General features: G+C 45.8%; 2 protein-coding genes across 7 annotated transcripts in view; one reads left to right on the top strand and one right to left on the bottom strand.

Moving 5' to 3' along the window:
- Positions 1–1,413: 1,413 nt before the first annotated feature.
- On the top strand, positions 1,414–6,408 carry LOC138821530 (protein misato homolog 1-like). The gene is made up of 14 exons (XM_070013841.1): positions 1,414–1,524; positions 1,637–1,772; positions 2,192–2,261; positions 2,356–2,431; positions 2,891–2,945; positions 3,043–3,181; positions 3,322–3,439; positions 3,517–3,651; positions 3,751–3,903; positions 4,388–4,519; positions 4,593–4,777; positions 4,876–4,980; positions 5,073–5,185; positions 5,460–6,408. The coding sequence occupies exons 1-14, from the start codon at positions 1,441–1,443 to the stop codon at positions 5,672–5,674; spliced, it is 1,716 nt and encodes a 571-aa protein (XP_069869942.1). The 5' UTR covers positions 1,414–1,440; the 3' UTR covers positions 5,675–6,408.
- The window catches only part of LOC138821528 (GON-4-like protein), an 85,874-nt gene continuing 68,004 nt past the window's right edge, over positions 5,240–23,109 (bottom strand). For 5 of the 6 annotated variants that reach the window (XM_070013839.1, XM_070013837.1, XM_070013840.1 and 2 more), the window contains 12 exons: positions 20,276–22,036; positions 17,081–17,336; positions 15,999–16,183; positions 14,435–14,632; positions 12,397–12,540; positions 11,224–11,367; positions 11,003–11,122; positions 9,829–9,942; positions 9,113–9,323; positions 7,328–7,952; positions 7,142–7,244; positions 5,240–6,265 (listed from right to left, as the gene is read on the bottom strand). In XM_070013839.1, coding sequence (XP_069869940.1) covers positions 6,116–6,265; positions 7,142–7,244; positions 7,328–7,952; positions 9,113–9,323; positions 9,829–9,942; positions 11,003–11,122; positions 11,224–11,367; positions 12,397–12,540; positions 14,435–14,632; positions 15,999–16,183; positions 17,081–17,336; positions 20,276–22,036 — 4,011 coding nt within the window. In that variant the 3' untranslated portion in view covers positions 5,240–6,115. The remainder of the gene's footprint in view (positions 6,266–7,141; positions 7,245–7,327; positions 7,953–9,112; positions 9,324–9,828; positions 9,943–11,002; positions 11,123–11,223; positions 11,368–12,396; positions 12,541–14,434; positions 14,633–15,998; positions 16,184–17,080; positions 17,337–20,275; positions 22,037–23,109) is intronic. The other variant, XM_070013836.1, reaches the window with a different exon arrangement.

Raw genomic sequence — 23,109 nt, forward strand, 5'->3', positions numbered from 1 at the left:
CTATCACCGTGATTAACTTTGCAATGTATAATTTTAACAAAAATAACCTGCACTTAGCATCAGACACAAAGACAGCAGCCTTATAGAGATCATTTAACCAGCCTCCACAACTTTAATACTATCATATCCATGTCTACAATGTTGTTGGTCAAATCCAGGTCCTTGTATACACTAAGCAAGCATTCTTCACTGAGCTACATGCCCAACCCACATCTCTCTCTTTTTAGTAGTTCTCTAGTAAATCTATTTCACTATAGAACCCTAATTGATTTATCTCCAACATAGCTCATTAATCCTTTGAATTTACTTAAGCCTCATCATCCTCACTACCACTTTATACTTCCATCACTTATGAGGTACTATAATTACTTGTTAATTTGTGTCTAACACTCATGTCTCTCTTCAGGCCATCTATCACAAGCTACCTCAATGAGAAAGTTTAGTTAATAACATTCATTAGCTCCATATGCCTTTAACTTATTTACTTATTTTATTTGTTTTTTTTGTGCCAGTTCTGAAGCAGAAGCTCACGGTGCTATCCATGAGCTTTTGCTCAAGGCTAGCGCTGTACCCTTGAACCACAGACCACTTCTGGCTTTTTTGATGGTTAACTGGACTTAAGAGTCTCATGGAGCTGGGCGCTAGTGGCTCACGCCTGTAATTCCAGTGACTCAGGAGGCTGAGATCTGAGGATCGCGTTAGGTTCAAAGCCAGCCTGGGGAAGGAGAGCCCGTGAGACTCCAATAAGCTACTCAGAAAAAGCCAGCAGTGGCTCTGTGGCCCAAGTGGTAGAGTGCTAACCTTGAGAACAACGAAGCTCAGGGACAGTGACCAAGGCAGAGCTCAAGCCCTAGGACGGGGGAAGGGGGGGGGATTAGGGGAGGGAGAGAAACAATGAAAAAGAAGTACAGGTATATGCAAGAGTGGGAGTGAACTTCACAAATAACAGTAAAAGGATATTCTGATTCATTTACATAACAAATTAGGCAGGCAGTATGGAAAGCAGTTTTGAAGGAGGGGGAGGGAAGGAATGGAAGGGGTTTATCGATGCATCTAGCTCTAGCAAGGTTTTAATTGTCTGGGATGTTACTAGCACAGATAACTGCTTGACAAAAGGGACCAGAACCTGAGCAATAGAAGCGTCGCACCACAAACCACGGTAAGACAGCTCTGGCGTAACTTCCGCATATAACAACTTCCGGCGCTCCGCCTCTTGCCAGCAACAACCGGAAAGCAGGAGTGGTCCGCGTCAAGGAAGAGGGAGGGCGTGAGGGGGAACTGTGTACAGAACTTAACTAATCGTTTGTCCAATGGGAAAGGATGTGTTTGTGGACCAATAGGACGTAGAGAATAGAGCACCGCCCACAAGCCCGTCGAGCCAATGGGCTGTGTGCAGATGGTAGATGGGCAGGGGCGTGCGACTGAGAGTTGCATCGCGGTATGGCGGGTGGGGCCCGGGAGGTGCTCACGCTGCAGTTGGGTCATTTTGCGGGTTTCGTGGGAACGCACTGGTGGAACCAACAGGTGAGATCTCCTGGTGCCTTTCCAACTGAATCCTTTGGAAATCTACAGCGTTGACTCCGCCCCGCGTATCCTTCTTGCCTCCCGAGTTTAGTCCTCTCTATATCTGCTCCAGGATGCTGCCGTGGGCCGAAACACCGATGCCAAAGAGTCGGCCGGAGAGCTGTGCCCTGATGTCCTGTACCGGACGGGCCGGACGCTTCACGGCCAGGAAACGTACACGCCGAGACTCATCCTCATGGATCTGAAGGGTGAGACGGTGCCAGGGGTCAGCCAGTCTGTTTTTCCTTTTATCGCGTGCGGAGTCTAGTATCCATTCACTTAAAGAACCGATAAGGACACTGAAGAACCAGAGATGAGGCGCTAAATCACCAGAGGGGCACAGCAAAGAAAAACTTTACCCTGCTCAAACTGGTCTCCGAAACAGTTCGTTTGCTCCTGGACAAAGTGAGGTGTTGAACTGACACACTCGTGGAAAAACTCGTGCAATTTTTGCCCCACTAGTTACTAAGTTGAGAACAGAGGCTAGAATCTAGATTTGGCTCCTAAACCAGGCCCAAGAAAGCTTGAAAGAGCCAGGCATGAGACACCAAGTTGTCCGATGATCAGATTTAGTCCAAGTCACAGAGATGTCTTAGGCTTTGACCTTAGCATTATTGTTTCTATATAGGTAGTCTTAACTCCCTAAGAGAAGAAGGTGGACTGTACAGGGACAAACAACTTGATGCTGCTATAGCATGGTATGTATTTGGTGTATGGAATAGAGGGGGGAACATGTTTGTGAAAACAGCTGGGGAAACCCTAGAAACAAGTTCTTTGATCAATCTTTTTCAGGCAGGGGAAGCTCACCACCCACAAAGAAGAAGTCTATCCCAAGAACCCTTATCTCCAGGACCTTCTGAGTGCAGAGGTGAGGGCTTCAGCTTTAACCTTTTAACCTCATGCTACAAGTGCCCTCACCAATGCAGAGAAAAAGACAGTTCTTTTCGTGACTCACCCAGGCGCCAGTGGCCTTGCCTGTAATCCTAGCTACTCAGGAGGCTGAGATCTGAGGATCATGGTTCAAAGCCAGCCCAGGCAGGAAAGTCTGTGAGACTCCTATCTCCAATTAACCACCACAAAACCGGAAGTGGCACTGTGGCGCAAGGGGTAGAGCCCTCACCTTGAGCTAAAGAGCTGAGGGACAGCGCCCAGACCCAGAGTTCAAGCCCACGACCGACAAAAAAAAAAAAGAATTGTGATGACTTAATCAGAAAAGAGGTGAAATGCATCCTGCAAACTGAGGGATAAAGGATAAATGAACCTTTGCCCTTAAACTGCCTAGAACTAAATGTAGGTTTTTTTTTTCTCTCTCTCTCAACTATTCCAGGGAGTGCCCAGTAGTGATGGTGTCTGGAAGGTCAAGTCCATCCCTAATGGCAAAGGTGAGAGTTCGCTGGATATAGGAAGTCTGGACAGTACAATGGGGCCTCTGAACAGAGAAGCATGGAGAGTTGTGTGTCTCTTCTGTTTGTTCTTCAGGTCCACCTCCAGTCAGCACTGCTACAGCTCCAAAATCATTTATACCACCAGAGGGCACCATCAGAGTCTGGTCAGACTTTCTGAGAGTTGACCTCCATCCTCGGAGCATCTGTATGATTCACAAATACAACCATGATGGGTATGAAGGCCTCGAGAAGCTGTGACACAAATAGCATATGTCCCCACCAACACACTGGATTAGGCTCAAGCCTATCTTCCCTGACAAACAAACCAAATGTTGAGGACAGGGCTAAGTCTTTCATCACTTATTCGTGGCAGGGAAGCAGGTCGGCTGGAGGCTTTTGGCCAAGGGGAGAGTATCCTGAAGGAGCCCAGGTACCTGGAAGAACTGGAGGACAGGCTGCACTTCTACGTAGAGGAATGTGACTATTTGCAGGTAGTGTGTGGCAAGGCAGACAAGCAGGATAGATACTTATTATCCTCCACTTATTTTCATCCTTTATCTTTCTCTAGGGCTTTCAGATCCTATGTGACCTACATGATGGCTTCTCTGGAGTAGGTGCTAAGACTGCAGAGTTGCTACGAGACGAGTATTCAGGGCGGGGAATAATTACTTGGGGTCTTCTCCCTGGGCCTTACAATCTCAGGGTGAGTGGAAGTTGGGGTAAAGAAAAATCAGAGTAAGGAAGGAGAAAGGAGAATCCCACTGACAATGTTGTTTGATACAAACTCCTTTTCTTTTACCAGGAGCCCCAGAAAAACATCTATCGTCTGTTAAACACAGCATTTGGTCTGGTGCGCCTGACTGCTTACTGCTCTTTCGTCTGCCCTTTATCCTTGGGCGGAAACTTGGGCCTGAGACCCAAGCCACCTGTCAGCTTCCCTTACCTGCGTTATAACGTAAGGCTCAATGCTTTTTATTTATTTTTTGGGGTCCGGTCGTGGGGCCTGAACCACTTCCAGCTTTTTTCTTTTTGCTTATATGGTGCTGAGGAATCGAACCCAGGGCCTCAGGCATGCAAGGCAAGCACTCTACCACTGTGCCACCTTCCCAGCCCCATCAATGCTTTTTTTATGATTGTGGCTGGCCACAGACTCAAATCAGCTTCTCTCTGCAGTGGCTCTATTTTATTTTTTGTGTTTATTTAGAAGTGGAAGTTGCAAGATTCTTTCTTTGGAGAGGGGCTTCTAAGAGGAGTCCTATGGTTCTGTTTTTGAAGCATTAGCTTAAATATGGCTCTTAGATCACACTGGCTGATACTAGTCCAGCTGTGGACCCAATACACCTTGGCTTCATGCCCTGGATTTCTCTGCCATTACTGTTGTCTCCACACACTTTTCCTGACCCCAAATACCACATGTTTCTCTTCTGTCCATTTTACAGGCCACTCTACCCTTCCACTGTAGTGCCATCTTGGCTACAGCGCTAGACACAGTCACTGTTCCCTATCGCCTGCGTTCCTCTCCAGTTTCCATGGTTCATCTGGCTGATATGCTGAGCTTCTCTGGGAAAAAGGTACAAATCTTTGTGAGGAGCTGGGTCAGCACTGAGAAAAAGCTCTGTAACCTGATCTCCTCCTGATCTTTAGGTGGTGACAGCAGAAGCAATCATCCCCTTCCCCTTGGTTCCAGGCAAGTCCCTTCCTGATACTCTGATGCAGCTTGGAGAAGCCAGTCCGTGGACCTCACTGTCTGCATGTGGGGACCCTTCTGGAACACGCTGCTTTGCCCAATCAGTGGTGCTGAGGGGCATAGACAGAGCGAGCCATACCAGGTAAGGACCATTGGCCTTCAGAGCCTGTGTTAGAACATTAAGTCTTAGTTCTTATTCATGTTGCCATAGTAAAGGTGATTTTGGCTTTCTCCTGGCAGCCAGCTTGTCTCAGGGACACCTCTGCCCTCTGCTCTTCATGCATGTACCACTGGGGAAGAAGTCTTGGCTCAGTATTTACAAGAGCAACAGCCTAGAGTCATCAGGTCAGTAGAAACACTTGCTCCTGCCCTTCTCTCAGCCCTCCGACCCCCCACCTCGCCTGGGCTAACCTAACCACCACCCTCTGCCCACACAGTTCATCCCATTTGCTGCTGACTCCCTGCAGAGTGGCTCCGCCTTACCCCCACCTCTTTTCTTCAAGCTTCAGCCAGCAGGGCGCAATGTTAGAAGGTCCCCCCAGGGGCACAGGTAGGTAAGAAGTGAGGAAAACATAAAATTTCAAGCAAAGGTACAGTTCCTGGATTAAAATTGAAAAAAAAAATATCACAGTTAAACCTTTATTCACCCTTTGGCTCCTGAGAAGTGTCCTTCCTATGGAGTGCTGGTATACAAAGGGGACAGCACACAAATCTCTCAAGTGTACCTTACAGTCTGCTCTACCAAGCACCCAGATTCCCTATCAATACAAGAGGCTCAAGGCAGAATCCAATCCATTCAGTCTTGCTTTTCTCTCGGTATGTAGAAGTGAAGAACATCCCAGTGTTTGGGGCCCTGCGCTCTTCTGCATCCTTGTACCAGACCCTGGGAGGCTTAGCAGACGAGCTCTCCAAACTCGACCTGCGGCGCTGGGCTAGCTTCATGGACGCTGGAGTAGAACACGATGACATGGAGGAACTGTTGCAGGAGCTCCGCAGCCTGGCCCACTGCTACCAGGAAGGAGACAGCTCCCCAGATTAAAGTTCCAGGAGTTCCTTTGCAATAAAAAGCTGCTGGGTGCATGAGCCCAGTGTATTCCTGCACAGGAGCTCAGTGTCTTAGAACTGGCTACAGACATTAGAAATTTATTACATTTAGAAACATTGTGAGTTGATCACAAAACAATAAATATGTACCATTAGACCCAAAAACAAAAGGAGAGAAAGGATCCAGGCCTCTCTCCCTGAATGCTATTTATAGAGTGGATTTTGAAGGTCTTCTTCAAAGACCCTGAGTGAGGCATAGGCAAAAGAGCTCTGGGGCCTAGATCTAGCCTCACTTTATCCTTGGGCCCAGCTCTGCTCTTCAGCTCCGTATGCAGAACTCAAGGACTGCACAAGTGAAGTACAGCCACTCTCTCCCAGAGCACAGGGTGCCTGGCATGTTGGTCCTATGCAAATGACACCACACCTTCCAGGAGCCTCAATCATCTGGCTCCTCCTCAGACAGCAAGTCCCCATGGTCTGACAGCTGGTCTGCATTGCTGGTACTGGTTGCATCATCTTCATCCTCAGAGCTGGCCTCACAGGCCGTGTGGAAGAGCTGCATGAGTTCTCGAAAGCGGTGAGAAACCTAGCATAGCAGAAGGGCTGTAATCACTGTTCCAAATCAGGAACATCAACATTTACTAAGTAATAGGTGCCAATCTGAAATTCTTTTATTTATTCCACATTTGTGAGAGTTGTGTGTTAATAAAGAAATTCCAGAACTGGGAATGTGGCTTAGTGGTAGAGTGCTTGCCTAGCATGCATGAAGCACTGGGTTCAATTCCTCAGTACCACATAAACAGAAAAAGCCAGAAGTAGTGCTGTGGCTCAAGTGGTAAAGTGCTAGCCTTGAGCAAAAGAAGCTCAGGGACAGTGCCTAGGCCCTGAGTTCAAGCCCCAGGACTGGCAAAAAAAAAAAAAAAAAAAAACTCACAAAATTCCAGAGGCCCAAAGTCACACTGCTAAAATCAAAAATAGAATTGAAACTTGGAGCTGCTGCTACTACTGTTCTCTCCTAGACCTCTCCTCTACCATACTGACAGGTCAAGCCCTTCCTTTATGTAACTGGTGCCTTGAGTTTGTAGAAGCCTATGTGTGTGTGTGTGTGTGTGTGTGTACAATAGTCTTGGGTCTTGAACTCAGGGCCTCAGCACTGTCCCTGAGCTTTTTTTTGCTCAAAGCTAGCACTCCACCACTTGAGCCACAGCTCCACTTCTAGCATTTTGGTGGTTAATTGGAAGAGTCTCACGGACTTTCCTGCCTGGGCTGGATTCAAACCTCAATCCTCAGATTTCTACCTTGTCAGTAGCTAGGATTACAGGTATGAGCCACCAGCACCCAGCCTTATGTCTACTACTTAGTCAGCCACTCTGTTCTCTTCTTGCCAGATTGCCTTTGTTCCTCTGAAGCTTGAGACTTACATGACTGCCCCACTTCACACATTCCTTCTCTCCCCACTTACCTCAGCAGGAGTCTTATTTCCCAGCTGCTGAGAGATGATGCTAAAGGTCTGTGGCTGCGCTCCTTGCTCCTGGCACATGGTGAGAATCACTCGGTCAGCTTCCCTGTGACAAGCATATCATGATTAATCGTAAAAAGCCATATGGATACGTTCTAGACCCTTTCCAAATCTACCCTCTATCCTTACCTTGTCCACAGGACAACTTTCTCCCCCGTGGAGCTGACTTTGCTGTTATTAGCACACACTGTAGCTTCTGTGGCCTTCGGTTGCAGTTCTTGCTGCTCTGGGCCCTTGCCTTGTATTCCAGAATCTTTAACTAAATCCCCTCTAAAGGCTTTGGGGGAAGTCTCTGAGATATCAACTCCTGAAGAAGATTCATGGACAGAAGACATCTTGTCTGCTGTCTTTGTCCCAACTCTGCTTGAAGGCAGCCAGTTTTCATGATTACCTGGTTTCCCAGACACATGTATTTTTTGGACTTCTCGGGTCCTTGAAGAATCAGGACTGAAGAAGGAAGCAGGGCCCTCATTAGTGCAGAGCAAGGTCTCAGTTTCAGGTGCACCTGAGACCAGCATGGGGACTTCTGAGTCAGCTGCTGCCTGCTGGCCCTCCTCTTTCTGAGGTGAGAGAGATACACTGGGGCAGGAAAGAACCTCAGCCCCAGCCTGGTTTCTGACAGTGGAGGATACAGCTCCAGTTTGGGAGCAAAGTTGGAGAGTGTCTGGTAAGTGAGGTGCAGGGCCCGCAAGGAGCTGTTCTGTAAGAGTCTCTTCTTGAAGAGGCAGCAAAATGTTCCCCACTGTTGACCCTGCTTCAGAGGGAAAAAAAGGATTAGAGGATGCACAGGATCATGATGCACCCAAGAACTGAAAACTACCATAGTCACTGGTGAGGTGCTGGAATAAACCTATATAAAAGAGTGCAGAACACCAGGCACCAGTGGCTCACACCTGTAATTCTAGTTAGGCAGGAGGCTGGGATCTGAGGATCGCTGTTTAAAGCTAACTGGGGCAGGAATGTCCATGAGACTTTTTTTTTTCCAGTCATGGGGCTTGAACTCAGGGCCTAGGCACTGTCCCTGAGCTTCTTTCGCTCAAGGCTAGCACTCTACCACTTGAGTCATAGTGACACTTCTAGCTATTTCTGTTTATGTGGTATTAAGGAATTGAACCCAAGGCTCCATGCATGCCTAGGCAAGCAGTTTACCACTAAGCCACATTCCCAACCCCAACCATGAGACTCTTATCTCAACCACCAGGAAACCAGAAGTGGTGCTGTGGCTCAAAGTAGTAGAGTGCTAGCCTTGAGCAAAAGAGCTCAGGAATAGTACCCAGGCCCTGAGTTCAAGCCCCAAAACTGACCCCCCCCCCCAAAAAAAAAGTGGTAGAGGTGAGTGTTATATCATTCACACAAGGGTATAAAGTCCTAGTGCCAAGAGCTGAGTCTTAAGCACTTAGGTCGACAGGATTTGGAGACCAGTGGAATTCCTGGTCAGGAATGGGAATGGGGGGATAGTATCAAGTTCTGTGGACTACACAGCACTGTAGGAGAGATTACAAGCTGAACAGGAAAAGGGTTTCTATTGAAAGGGAAGTACTATACCCAACCTTTGAAAGACTGGTGGGTTTTTTTTTTTTTTTTTTCTTAGCAGTCATGGGGCTTGAATTCAGGGTCTGAGCACTATCCCTGAGCTTTTTTGCTCAAGGCTAGTGCTCTACCACTTTGAGCCACAGAGTCACTTCCGGTTTTCTGGTTGCTAATTGTAGATGAGTCTCATGGACTTTTTTGCCCAGGCTGGCTTTACACTGTGATCCTGATCTCAGCCTCCTGAGCAGCTAGTATTGCGGGCATGAGCCACGTGCCTGCAAGACTGTTACCAAGCTCTCTAAGGATCCTGTTGAAGTTAGGAGAATGAAGCTAAGAACTCATTGGGAGAAAGGCTGGGCACGCCTAGTTTGGCAGATTACTCACGTGGAATGGGCACCTCTCCCTTTCTCATGGTCCTGCTCGTCCTGCTCTGAGTTGACTCAATGCCCTCCCGTTCCTCTGGGACTTCCTCTTCCACCACATCCTTGCCCTGGCCTGCTTCCTTAACACCAGACATAGGACTAGCTGCTCCATGGGGGCTGCTGCCCACCAACTCGTGGGGCTCCTTGTTCTTGTAGGATTTGTTCTCACACACCTGCGAAGATACTTTTTGGGTCAAAGGTGTCCTGACTTCCCTCCTATGTTTCAGGGGCCCAACGAAATATAAAAGCCACCTTCCCAGCCCTAGAATCTATTTTTCTATTCAGATTTCTCTCTCACCCCCCCCCCCACACATGGACACAAAGCTAGTATTTGAATTTCTTTTTCCTTAATTCTAAAAGCTTTACTCAAAAGGTTATCTTTATGTATATGCCAGTCCTGGAGCTTGAACTCAGGGCCTGGGTACTATCCCTGAGCTCTTATGCTCAAGGATAGAGCTCTACCACTTGAGCCACAGCAAAATTCATCTTATATTTCTAAAAGATTGTATTTGCACATGTATGTGTACATATAGTGTGCGTTTCTTTCATATATGTAATCTTTCTAAGGATTCAGAAAGGTGCAAACCTATGGTAGCTGACAAACGCTACACAGTGTTTGCCTGGGGTTGTCCTGATAGCTGATACCCTCCATCCCAGTACCATGAGCACCTGTCTCACCTTGTTACTACAGTGACTACAATTTCTCCTCTTGCTCTTCTTCAGCTTGGAGTCGGGACCTCCTTCATGGCAAGCACAGGAACAGTCCTTGGTCCCATCTGGCCAATCAGTCTCCTAGGAGATACATGGTCTTGATTATTCTCAGTACCAAGGAAGGAAGTTAAATTATGAGCCACCTGAAGAGACCTTTCCTTTTTTGGGGGGGTGGGGAGGGGAAAGTGACCCAAAGAGGAAATAGTCCAATCACCCAGATATTTCAAGCTTTATTTAAGTCAAATAGATTTTGAGGTTGTACATGAGATAGGACCTACATACTTTGTTTCCCTGTGTTCTGAACTCTCCCCCTCTCTTCCAACCCTCTTGGTTAGACTAGGAGTAAGACATGTAACAGATGTAGACTTGAAAGACTACTTCTGGTGCTGGGAAGGTGACTCAGTGGTAGAGTGCTTGCCTTGCATGCATGAGGCCCTGGGTTTGATCCCTCAGCACCACATAAGCTGAAAAGGCCAGAAGTGGCACTGTGGCTCAAGTGGTAGAGTATTAGCCTTCAGCAAAAGAGCTGAGGGATGGTGCCCAGGCCCCACGACCAGCCCTCCTCACTTCCCCCACCAAAAAAAAGACTACTTCTGGAAGAGAAGACAGAGCAATCAGGGAAGACTCTAGAGCTATATTACCTGGGCCCAAGTTCCAGGAGTACTACTTGATAAACAAGTGACTAGCAATAGCCTCTCTCTTCTATAAATCGTAAATAACACTCTCCCCACAAGATTACTCTGAAAATTAAATAAATTGTAAAAAAAAAAAAAAAAAAACCAAAAAACAACTTCCAAATAATGCTAATACTTAGTAATACAGCTAAATATTAGCTCCTATACCAGTCATAAAGGAAATTCTGTATCCTCCTATGAACAAAAAATGAAAATATTTAAGATCTTTCATTTTTGAATAAGAAAAACACCTCTGAGTTCTGAGACACATGGCCTCTTCACCAACCGCATTGTGTGCTCTTGTGCTTTCCGCAGAAGCCTCCCCTTTGGTTTGTACTCCATGATCACCTCAGAACCTTGAGACACGGGGCCAGGGGCTTGTGACCATACCAAGCCAGAAAAACATTTAGAGGGAAAGTAGAGCCCTGATTCATGAAAAGTAGCTAGTTCCCAATATCCTGACATACCTTATCATGATTCTGGATCCCAATCTCTTTTCTCCTCTTGTTCTTTGAACTGGAAGGTATTTTGGGAGGTTCTTCTTCCTCTTCCACATCAGGCAGTGCCACTTCTTCAAAGCCATCAAACTGAGGAGGAGTTGTGTCAATAAACACAGGCTCTGGGGCTGACAGCCCTCCGACAGGTGGCCGTTCCCTTCACAACCCTAATGTACCCTCAGGGCCTGTACCTCATACTCTTTCTCTTCAGTCCAGTTGATTTCTTCAAAGTCACCCATCCTGCTAGCTGCTGGACGAAGATGGTCAAAGAAGATAGAAAACTCATCTTGTAGGTGGTCATGACCCTTGAGGAGCTGCCACATCTGTGTCTTGAGCTGCAAATAGGCAGATGCAAAGATAGTCTTTGAGTCAATCTAAGCCACTGCCATAAACTCCCGACATTCTGCCTTGCAAGCCAACCTAAAGAAACATAGAACTCCTCTCTCTCTGTCTCTGTCTCTCTCTCATTTATTTTTTGTGTCAGAGCCTGAGCTTTTTGCTCAAGGCTACCACTCTACCACTTGAGACATAGCTCCACTTCTGGCTTTTTGGTGGTTAATTGGAAGTAAAAGTTTCACCGGGCACCAATGGCTCACACCTGTAATCCTAGCTACTCAAGAGGCTGAGATCTGAGGATCGAGGTTCAAGGCCAACCTGGACAGGAAAGTCCGTGAGACTCTTATCTCCAATTAATCACCAGAAAACTAGAAGTGGCACTGTAGCTCAAGTGGTAGAGCACTAGTCTTGAGCTGAAGAGCACAGGGACAGCGCCCAGGCCCAGAGTTTAAGCCCATGACCAACAACAACAACAAAAAAAGAGTTTCATAGACTTTCCTGCTCAGACCGGCTTCAAACCACGATCCTCAGATCTAAGCCTCCTGACAAGCTAGGATTACAGGTGTGAGCCATTGGTGCTCATCTATAGACCCTCTCTTTAGTGGGTAATAATTGACATGCAACTTCTCCCTTCTTGTTTACCTGCAGAGGAAGGATATTAGTAACAGATTTGATTCCTAGTGATAGCACTCTCCACTCTTGTCCAACTGGTCCCCAGGTAGGACAAAGCCTAAGCAGAATAAGAGACAAGCCCCTTCTAAGTCTCACACTTCTCTCCTCGATTATCCCTCTCATGGCACTGATGATACTCCACAACTTGAGAAAACAAGACAGGTCCTGGATTCAGGTGACCATCCCTGGCTTCACGCCTTAAATAAGCCTAAAAAGGTCTTACACTTTCCTCATCTCCTCCAGGTGTCCATGACACTTCAGAGGCAAAAAGTATATGGAATAAGATAGGGGAACAGAGAAGGCAACAACCTAATACTCAAATGGCAATAAAAAGGAGGCAGGGCAAGAAAGAATACCTCTGTGATCTCCTGAGGAAGGCAGTCTGCACAGCCTTGGAGGACCTTGATGATCTTCTGGTGGTGTGAAGGGTTCTCTGCAAAGCAAATCTCCAGCTGACGAAGGAATTTGCGACTCTTCTCAAAAGCCTGCTGCTCCTCAAACTACCAGAGTAGAAGAAGGGCAAGAGGGGAGTTACTAACTAGCTAGTTCAGGACTTGAGAACTCTTAAGAACTAAGAACATGGGCTACAGAAATGGGGTATAAAGTGGTTCTATTTTAAACCCAAGCATCCATCTACACTAGGCTCCTGAGAACTAACTACTAACCTAAGAAATTAAGGTGTGAATGAAAGATATACATATTTCAAGTTGCTTACTATTTTATAGATGGAGAAATCAGGCACTCAAACTTATGTAGTACTCCAGAGTTTACAAAAAATGTTCACACATACACACATCTAATCCTCCTAACAAAGTTGAAAGAGAAGATGAGTATTATATACATAATCACCATATTGTCATTAAACTGGCATTAAAACTATCAAGATTATCTTATTATTCTCTTTATTCCTATTTTATCAATCATGAAGTCCAAAACTACTGGATTACGTCTCATATTTCAACATTTCAAACATTACCTTACCTTAGTGGCCTTCCCAGAACATCGAGTATCAAAGTGAAGATACCATTCCCCCACCCATCTTACTTCCAAGACTACAGTCCCTTTCTTTAGTTTTCAGTAGGACATTATCACTATAAACCATAACATACCATATATTTTATTGTTTATTTTTATAACCTACGTATTTATATACACATATACACACATGTTCATATAAATTATGATTATGGATTATTCATCTCCTTTCCCTATTATAAGTTCCATGAAGGCAGGAATCTTAGTCTTTTTTTAAATGCTATAATACTAGCTCTAACAGCTTTCCCTGGCACAATACTTAATGAAAGAATGCCTGCTTTAGCTGGTGCCGGTGGCTCATGCCTATAATCCTAGCTAGCTACTCAAGAGACTGAGACCTGAGGATCAAAGTTTCAAGCTAGCCTGGGCAGGAAAATCAGTGAAACTCTTTTTTTTTTTTTTTTTGGGTCCGGTCGTGGGGCCTGAACTCTGGGCCTGAGTACTGTCCCTCAGCTCTTCAGCTCAAGGCTAGTGCTCTAACACTTGAGCCACAGCGCCACTTCTGGCTTTTTTCTTTTTGCTTATGTGGTGCTGAGGAATCGAACCCAGGGCCTCAGGCATGCAATGTAAGCGCTCTACCACTGAGCCAACTTCCCAGCCCCATCAGTGGAACTCTTATGTTCAATTAACTATCAAAAAAGCTAGAAGTGAAGCCAGATGCCAGTGGCTCACATCTGCAATCCTACCTACTCAGAAGGCTGAGAGCTGAGGATTGCAGTTTGAAGTCAGCCTGGACAGGAAAGTCTTTGAGATTCTTATCTCCAATAAACTACTCATAAAAGGCCAGAAGTAGAGTTCTGGCTCAAGTGGCAGAGTGCTAGCCTTGAGAAAAAAAACGTTCAGACTGGGAAGGTGGCTCAGTGGTAGAGTGCATCCGTAAGGTCCTAGGTTCGATTCCTCAGCATCACATAAACAAAAAAGCCAGAAGTGGTGCTGTAGCTCAAGTGGTAGAGTGCTAGCCTTGAGCTGAAGAGCTAAGGGACAGCGCCAAGGCCCAGAGTTCAAGCCCCACGATTGACCAAAAAAAAAGAAAGAAAGAAAGAAAGAAAAGGAAAAAACAGCTCAGGGACAGCACTCAGGCCCTGAATTTTAAGCCGCGGGATGACATTGACATTAAAAAAAAAAAAAAAAAAAAAGCTACAAGTGGAGATCTCAGGGATGGCATTCAGGCCCTGAGTCCAACCCCTAAAACCAGTGCACAAGCACATGCATACTCAAACACACAGACAGACACACACATATACAGCTTATTCACTATGTAAAATTAAATGAGAGAATGGGGTTGGGGAGGAACATTAGAAAACAAAGCTCTTGCTCTAACCCAGGAATTTTGTGTGATCTTTTTGTCCATCTACTTACTAATCCACAAGCCAGAGCTTGCTCAGGTAACAAGAAAGCAGCAAAATCCTTCAAAAGCTGAGGCCACTCTTGGAGCAGAATTTGCAAGCTTTTGTAGAGATCCACAGCAGTCTGCCTCTGAGTGTTTGACTCAAATTCATAGATGACCTGAAGGAAGTCTTCGTATTTGCCAGGAATATGCTGTAGGGCTTCTCGTACCTACACAGGAAGACTTCCAATCACCAAGGGAGACAGGAGAATTGCAAAGAGCTCCAAGAGTTAAGCTTCAGAGGATCTCCCCTGACAGATCTTCACATGTGAGCAATGTAGAGTTCCTTTGCTGGCAGGGACAATTAACAACCTTCATTTTCCAGAGACTATGGAACTGCCAACAGACAAGGTAATGCTTTTCTCTAGGTCACGGCCCTAAGCTCTCCTTCCTGATTTCAACCCCATAATAAAATAAGTAAGTTTGGTAAATGGACTTTAAATTGTGTCCCCCAAGCCGGGCGCTGGTGGCTCACGCCTGTAATCCTAGCTACTCAGGAGGCTGAGATCTGAGGATCCCGGTTCAAAGCCAGCCCGGGCAGGAAAGACCGTGAGACTCCTATCTCCAATAAACCACCAGAAAACCGGAAGTGGCGCTGTAGCTCAAGTGGTAGAGCGCTCGCCTTGAGCTGAAGAGCTGAGGGACAGCGCCCAGGCCCAGAGTTCAAGCCCCACGACCGACCAAAAAATAAATAAATAAATAAATAAATAAATAAATAAATAAATAAATAAATTGTGTCCCCCATAATAAAATAAGTAAGTTTGATAAATGGACTTTAGATTGTAACATCTGAAGATACATAATACATAATTTGTAATGGTAGTAAAATATTAGGAACAAGAAAAAGCTATAATTATCCCTGCTACTACTTCACTTTGAGAAGGAGGATAACAAACCGGTACATTACCAAGAGGGGAGGTAGCTACCAGAACACCACTGAGATCTGCTCTCTGGCCTGAGTACTACTTGTCATTTTTCTTGAGCCAAGCGCTTAAACAGCTTTTTATCAGCCCAGACAATCTCCCACTGATGAGAAATATATCATCTGTACCCCAATCTTTGAGCAAAAGAGAGAGGAGAACAATCAGCCCAGGAATGACTGAACTCTGTCTTCTCACAGCTCTCACAGCCGTGGTATTCCAGAAGCTTAGGTAGAGATAAAGCATGTTGTACAGCCTAAAAAAAATACATTGGGATGGGGGTGGAGAGGAGCAGTACTAGGAATGGAACCCAGGGCCTTGAACTTGGAAGGGGAAGCGCTCTACCACTGAGCTATACAGCTATAACCCCACCCCACCCCTCGCACCCAGACTTTATTTTTAAAACATCTCTCTTGAGGATAGGAGGTCACTGGAGGAAAGGAAGGGGTGACTTTGTGCAAAAAACATCTACTCATTACCTGATTTATGAAATGGTAAACCCTCTGTACAATACCTTAATAATAACAATAAAATTATATTAACTACAGCAACATCTCCCGGGAAGAAGTAGGCACATTCATAGAAACAGGCAGTAACAGAAGCATCATTTGCCTACCCTGGTCAGATAAGCCTGGGCAAAGGCCAAGTCCTTCTGCTCCCTGAGAGGATCCCGCTCCAGAATGTCTTCATCATAGAGCAACAGCAGCTTGGAGGTGTCTTTGCTGGCCCGAGCACGACTTCCCCGCTTACTGCGAACTCGATGACTGTTCCGGCCCTTTCCCGCAGCTTTGATGCTCCCGCCTTTGGAGTACATTGAGAAAAGATTGTTTCTCAGTCCCTGCAGCCATGCCATCTACCACATGCACTCCCACACCCAAGCCTAGTAAACATCACAGAGCAACTCAAAAGTAGCTGGGAAAGTGGTAGTATAGACAGTCTGCTCCATCAAGTCAGCTCTACGCAGAATCTGAAGCACAGCTAGGTTAACTGGTATGACAAGGAGATAAAAGTAATGTATTTTAAGAAAATATAAAGAGCATGGCCTTATGTTGGGGTCTCAAGCAATTATACCTTGTGGTCTGGATTTTTCTTTTTTGGTTTCTGGGCAACTGGAAGAACTTTTCTTTTTTCTTTTTCTTTTGTTGGTCATGGGGCTTGAGGTCAGGGCCTGGGCACTGTCTCCGAGCTCTTTACCTCAAGGCTAGTGCTCTACCACTTGAGCCACAGCCACTTCTTGTTTTCTCAGTGGATTATTGGAGATAAGAGTCTCACAAACTTTTCTGCCCAGGCTGGCTTTGAACCGTGATCCTCAGATCTTAGCCTCCTGAGTAGCTAGGATTACAGGCGTGAGCCACCAGCACCCCGCTTGGAACTTTTCTTAATTTTTTGGGGGGGGATGGTGGTGGTGGTAGGGAAGAGGGACAGTCTTGTGGCTTGAACTCAGGGCCTGAGTACTATCCCTGAGCCTCTTTGTGCTCAAGGGTGGCGCTCTACCAGTTGAGCCACAGCACTTTTGGCTTTTTCTGAGTAGTTTTTGGGAGATAAAAGTCATATGGACTTTGCTGTGCACCATGTCAACGTTTGTAGAAAGAAAAGCTGCAGAGGAGATCCACAGGACTTCTCTGAAATCATTCATTCTGCACAATGATGTAGACAAGGTGGCTAAATGAGCCCTCTGCACAGGTTTACCTTACTCACCTGGTGGGGTTCTGCTGGTCTCTACTTCTGGAATAGTCTTGGGTGAGGCTAAGGTAGAAGGGGGCTTCTCCACAGCATCACCTACTGCTTCATCAGTCATTTCATCCTCTTTCTGATGGTTTTCCATTCCTTCTACTTCCTCTTCCTCCTCTTCTTCTGGCTCAGAATTCTCCTCTTGGGAGTTCTCCTCCTCAGACTCACCTTCCTGACTCATGCGCCTTTCAGATGCCAGCCAAGTTAGTTTCTCCATTGTTTCCTGAAAACTCCCAAAAAGTACTTGTAAGGAATTCTAGTGGTTCACAAAATGCTGAATCAGGAGGATCTAAGGTAAAACACTGTAGGCTCACAACTGAATTATACAATTCAATGAATAGTGAGGGCTGGATATGGGTAGCAGAAAGTAGGAAGAATATACTTTTTGAAGGGCCCCCTACATCTTTTTTGTTGTTGTTGTTTTTGTAGGTTATGGGGCTTGAACTCTGGGCCTGAGTGCTGTCCCTCAGCTCTTCAGCTCAAGGCTATCACTCTACCACTGGAGCCACAGAGCCACTTCTGGTTTTCTGAGTGGTTTACTGGAGATTAAGAATCTCAGGGACTTTCCTGCCTGGCTGGCTTTGAACCGTAATCCTCAGATCTCAGCCTCCTGAGTAGCTAGGATTACAAGTGTGAGTCACCGGTGCCCCGCCCCCTACATCTTAGTTTTCCTTTGCTATGACCCATACTGAGGATAATTTTTTTCTTCCTCCCTCTTCTTTTTTTTTTTTTTTTTTTTCCAGTCGTGTGGCCTGAACTCTGGGCCTGGGTGCTGTCCCTCAACTCTTCAGCTCAAGGCAAGCGCTCTATCACTTGAGCCACAGCGCCACTTCCGGCTTTTTTCTGCTTATGTGGTGCTGAGGAATTGAATCCAGGGCATGCATGCGAGGCAAGCACTCTACCACTAAGCCACCTTCCCAGCCCCTCTTCGTCTTCTTTTTTCCTCCCTGCTTTCCATCTCTCCTTCCTTCCAATAGCGATAAAGACTAAACCAAAGGCTGGTTTTGTTTATTTGCCAGTCCTGGGCTTGAACTCTGGGTCTGGGCACTGTCCCTGAGCTCAAGGTGAACAGTCTACCATTTGAGCCTCAATGCCACTTTTTTTTTTTTTTTTTTTTGTCGGTCGTGGGGCTTGAACTCTGGGCCTGGGCGCTGTCCCTCAGCTCTTCAGCTCAAGGCGAGCGCTCTACCACTTGAGCTACAGCGCCACTTCCTCAATGCCACTTCTGGCTTTTTCTGAGTAGTTCATTGGAATAAGGGTCTCATAGACTTGCCTACCCAGGCTGAATTCAAACCCTGATCCTCAGATCTCAGCCTCCTAAGTAGTTAGGACTACAAGTATGAGCCACCTGCACCCACCTTTGCTGGTTATTTTGAAGAAGGAGTCTTGTGGATCTCTCAGCCAAAACTGCTTTGGATCACAATCCTCTGAATCTCAGCCTCCTGAGCAGCTAGGATTATAGGCATGAACTACCAGTGCTCAGCATTATGAGCTATTTTAACATACTTAAAGTGTTTATAAGTGGGGGAGGGGGGAAGGGGAGTGACAATGGTTGCTCATGCATTTAATCTTAGTTACTCAGGAGGATCTGAGAATCAAGGTTGAAAGCCAGCCCAGGCAGAAAAATCTAAGATACTCTTTTTTTGTTGTTGTTTAATTTGAAAATGCCATACTGAGGAGTTACAATTACATGGGCAAGATAATGAGTACATTTCTTATCAAGCATTGTTGCTTCCTCCTTTGTTTCCCCTTCCTATCCCTTCCCATATCCTGACCCCCCACCCATATCTCCCCCACTCCCCCGCCAAAGTTGTAAAGTTCGTTTTTTGACGTAACGACTTGTACATCTCATTGTTGCAATGGGTCCACCTGTATCCCTATTTAAACGAATTGTTTTTTCCCTTCCCTCTAACATACCCTTATATCCAATTAATCAAGAAAAAGAAATGTAGGTATGGCTCAAGTGGTAGAGTATCAGCCTTGAGGGAAAAAAAAGTTAAAAGACAGCAGGAGGCCCTCAGTCCAAGCCCCAGTACGACCACAAAAAAATAAAAATAAAATAAAATGTACTGGGGCAAGTCAACTTAATGTTAAAATGAGTTTTATTCCAAGTAAAATTTTCTTTTTCTCTTTCATTTCACTTCAATCTCAAAATTATGTCCTATAATGCAATCAAAAATAAAATAGAGGAAGTGGCACTGTAGCTCAAGTGGTAGAGCACTCGCCTTGAGCTGAAGAGCTGAGGGGCAGCACCTAAGCCCAGAGTTCAAGCCCCATGACCAACAAAAAATAAAATAAAAAATAAAATAGAAAAGATGAGGGAGACCAATGGAAGGGGTGATACTGATCAAGATGCATTGTACTCATCACCTGACTTCTGGAATTGAAACCCCTTTATACAACTATTTAATTTTTTTTTAAGTATACTAGAGGGAGAATAATGAAAAAGAAGTAACCAGATCAAAGTGCATTGTAATTATAAACTGACCTGTCAAGTTGAAATCTTTTGTACAACTACTTAAAAGACAATTTTAAAAAATTATGCCAGGCATTCATGGCTTACATCTGTAATCCTAGCTATTCAAAAGGCTGAGATCTGAGTATTGTGGTTCAAAGCCAACCCTGAAAGAGTGACTCTTATCTCCAATTAACTACTAAAAAGCTAGAAGTGGGGGCTGGGAAGGTGGCCTAGTGGTAGAATGTTTGCTTAGTATGCATGAAGCCATGGGTTTGATTCCTCAGTACCATATAAACAGAAAAGGCCAGAAGTGGCGCTGTGGCTCAAGTGCCTTGAGCAAATGAAGCTCAGGGAAAGTGCTCAGGCCCTGAGTTCAAGTCCCAGAACTGGCAAAAGAAAACAAAACAAAAACAAAAATAAAAAACTAGAAGTGAGGCTATGGATCAAGTGGTAGAATACTAGCCCTGAACACAAAAGCCCAGGGGCAGTGCCCAAGCCCTGAGTTCAAGTCCCAGGACTGGTACCAAAAGAAAAAGAGAAAAAGAAATTTTGAAAGGTATTAAAAAAGCAAATTGAAACAATTTTAAAGTGAAATGGAAATCACTTTAAGACTATCTAGAGCAGAATAACAAGCAGGTATATAAACTCAACATATTACTGAGACACCCCACAAAGTAACTTTGAGATTACTCCCCAGCTCTTACCTGGAGTTCAGGAACAGAAAGCACAGACTCCTCAGAAGCTGATGACATTTCATCTTCCTCATCTTGGGTAAGGTCATCAAAGTCCTCCTCTTCCTCTTCCTCTGGCCCATCCTTCTCTCCTCCAGTTTCTGGCACCACTGGGATCCCCAGTGACTGACCATCGACACTGGATGTATCTTCAGACTTCCTTGGGGGACTATTAAGCACTATTTCCGGGTCCATAGATGATGGAACATTCTTAGGTGTCCTTTTGCTCACATCTCCACCTGGATTTTCATCAGGAGGCTCTTGAGAAGCTGAAGGGGATGAAGCTGCCTGACTGCACTCCTCCTTCTGCAGGATCATTTGTTTCTTTACATCTCTAGCACTGCTCAGTTCCTCCCTTAGGGAATCAGTGTTCAATTCAATAGAGTGTTCATTTTTTATTTCATCACAAATTTCCTGTTCAGGGAACCCACTGGAGATCTCCTCCACAGGGTCCTCAGGTTCTAGCTTGACTATTTCCTCTAAATCCCCGTGGGAGGAACATAGGGATTCCTGGAAGCCTTGAGGCAATGTCTCCAGAGTCTGCCTCCCCTCCTCTGTTTTCACTATAGCCCAACCACAGGTACTCTTCTCTGACAACCCTTCCTGAATTTCAGATTTCACAACTGTCACTCCACAGGCAGGTCCCTCTGACAACCCTTTCTGGCATTCTCTATCTGCTGGGGGAGGACCTGGGCTGTGTTCCTCTTTGGGGAAGACAGTAGCACACAGAGGAGTTAGTTCCTGGGGTTCTAATTTGGGCTCAAGGCTTTGAGAGGCATTCTTTCCTTCAACCAAAGGACAAGCAATGTCTGAGTTCACCTGGGTCTTATCTTTGAGGGTAGATGGTATTGGGAGATTCACAGAATTTCCAGAAACAATTAAGGGTGAGATGGAGGAAGCAACAAGGGGTTGGTTTAATGGACAGGGAAAAGGAGCAGGGTTGACCAGGAGAGTGGTAATGGGAATGGTCTGGGGATTGGGGGCCACAGCTGCATTGACAGGCTGGATCATGTTACAGCCACTGCCAAGACTCACAACCTTCACAGTGGCAGCAGGGACAGTGAAGATAACAGGAGTGGGGTGCATGAGTGGGGCAGGTTTCACACAGGGAGAAGCCTTTGCCCCTTTCCTTCTTGAGGGTTTCCGTCTTACACATGGTTTTCGAAATTTAGATGGGGCTAGAGAAGGCAGCAGCATCTTGGGCACAGGTGCAGAGGGGAGTAGGGTGTGAGACTCAGAAAAAGGGATGTTGGTCCTAGCCTCAGCAGGCACAGCAGGCAGTGCTGTAGTAGGCTCAAAACTGTCCTTCCCCTGGGGATCACCCAAGGAAGGGAAACCTGGAACTGTCTGTAAAACAGTAGCTGGCTGGATCAGATGAGGAATCTGGACCACCATTTTGCTTGGAGGGACTTCAGATTGAGTTGGCCATGCTGCTATTTTCCCCGGGTTGAAACTAGGCAGGACAGAGGGGCTAGGTTGAATAAGGAGGGGTTTCAGCACTGATGAACGCTTCTGTCTCCAAGCCTTCCTGGAGAAACGCTTGGAAACAGGCTTCAGTTTCAGTACTACATCCTTGGGTAACAGCAGTGGGTATCGAGTTTCATTCCCCAACTCTGGTCTGGCGTTTTCTTGGTCTTTCTTTTCATTGACCTCAGTGGTTCTAGTTACATTTCCTTCCTCTGTAGCACCATTAGTTATGTTCTTCATTTCTTCCTGAATCGATGGTAGACTGGCCTATAGAGAATACAGAAGCGCTCATCAACATTCTTTAACGTAAGAATTTAGGGGAAGCCAGGCATCAGTGGCTCGAACCTATAATCTTACCTACTCAGGATGCTGAGATCCAGAGGATTATTGTTCAAAACCAGCCCAGGCAGAGATTCAATCTCCAAAATGGCCAGTTAAAAAGAAAGGGTAGCTGGGCACCAGTGGCTCATGCCTGTAATCCTAGCTACCCCTGAGGCTGAGCTCTGAGGATCTCAGTTCAAAGACAATCTCAGGGAAGGGAAGTCTGTGAGATTCTTATCTCCAATTAATTTCCAGAAAACCAGAAGTCGAACTGTGGCTCAAGTGGTAGAGTGCTTGCCTTGAGCTGAAGAGCTCAGAGACAGCACCCAGGCCCAGAGTTCAAGCAAAGAAAGAAAGAAAGAAAGAAAAAGAAAGAAAGAAAAAGAAAGAAAGAAAGAAAGAAAGAAAAAGAAAAAGAGATAGAAAGAAGAAAGAGAGAAAGAAAGAAAGAAGAGAGAGAGAGAGGGAGGGAGAGAGGGAGGGAGAGAGAGAGAGAGGGAGGGAGGGAGGGAGGGAGGGAGGGAAAGAAAGAGAAAGAAAGAAAGAAAGAAAGAAAGAAAGAAAGAAAGAAAAAGAAAGAAAGAAAGAAAGAGAGAGAGAGAGAGGAAGGAAGGAGGGAGGGAGGGAGGGAGGGAGGGAAGGAAGGAAGCAAGCAAGGAAGCAAGGAAGGAAGGGAGGGAGGGAGGGAGGGAGACAGAGAGAGAGAGAGGAAGGAAGGAAGGAAGGAAGGAAGGAAGGAAGGAAGGAAGGAAGGAAGGAAGGAAGGAAGGAAGGAAAGAAGGAAGGAAGGAAGGAAAGAAGGAAAGAAGGGTGGTAGGGCACCAATGAATGGCTCATGCCTATAATTCTAGCTACTGGGGAGGCTAAGCTCTGAAGATTAAAATTTGAGGCGAGCCTAGGCAGGAAAATCTGTGAGACTCTTACCTTCAATTAATCACCAAAAGCTAGAAGTGAAGCTGTAACTTAAGTGGTAGAATGCTAGCCTTGAGCAAAAAAAAAAATCAAGGACAGCATCCAAG

The sequence above is a fragment of the Dipodomys merriami genome, unplaced genomic scaffold (genome assembly GCF_024711535.1).
Source record: "Dipodomys merriami isolate MVZ:Mamm:240054 unplaced genomic scaffold, mDipMer1.0.p SCAF_92, whole genome shotgun sequence".
NCBI lineage: Eukaryota > Metazoa > Chordata > Mammalia > Rodentia > Heteromyidae > Dipodomys > Dipodomys merriami.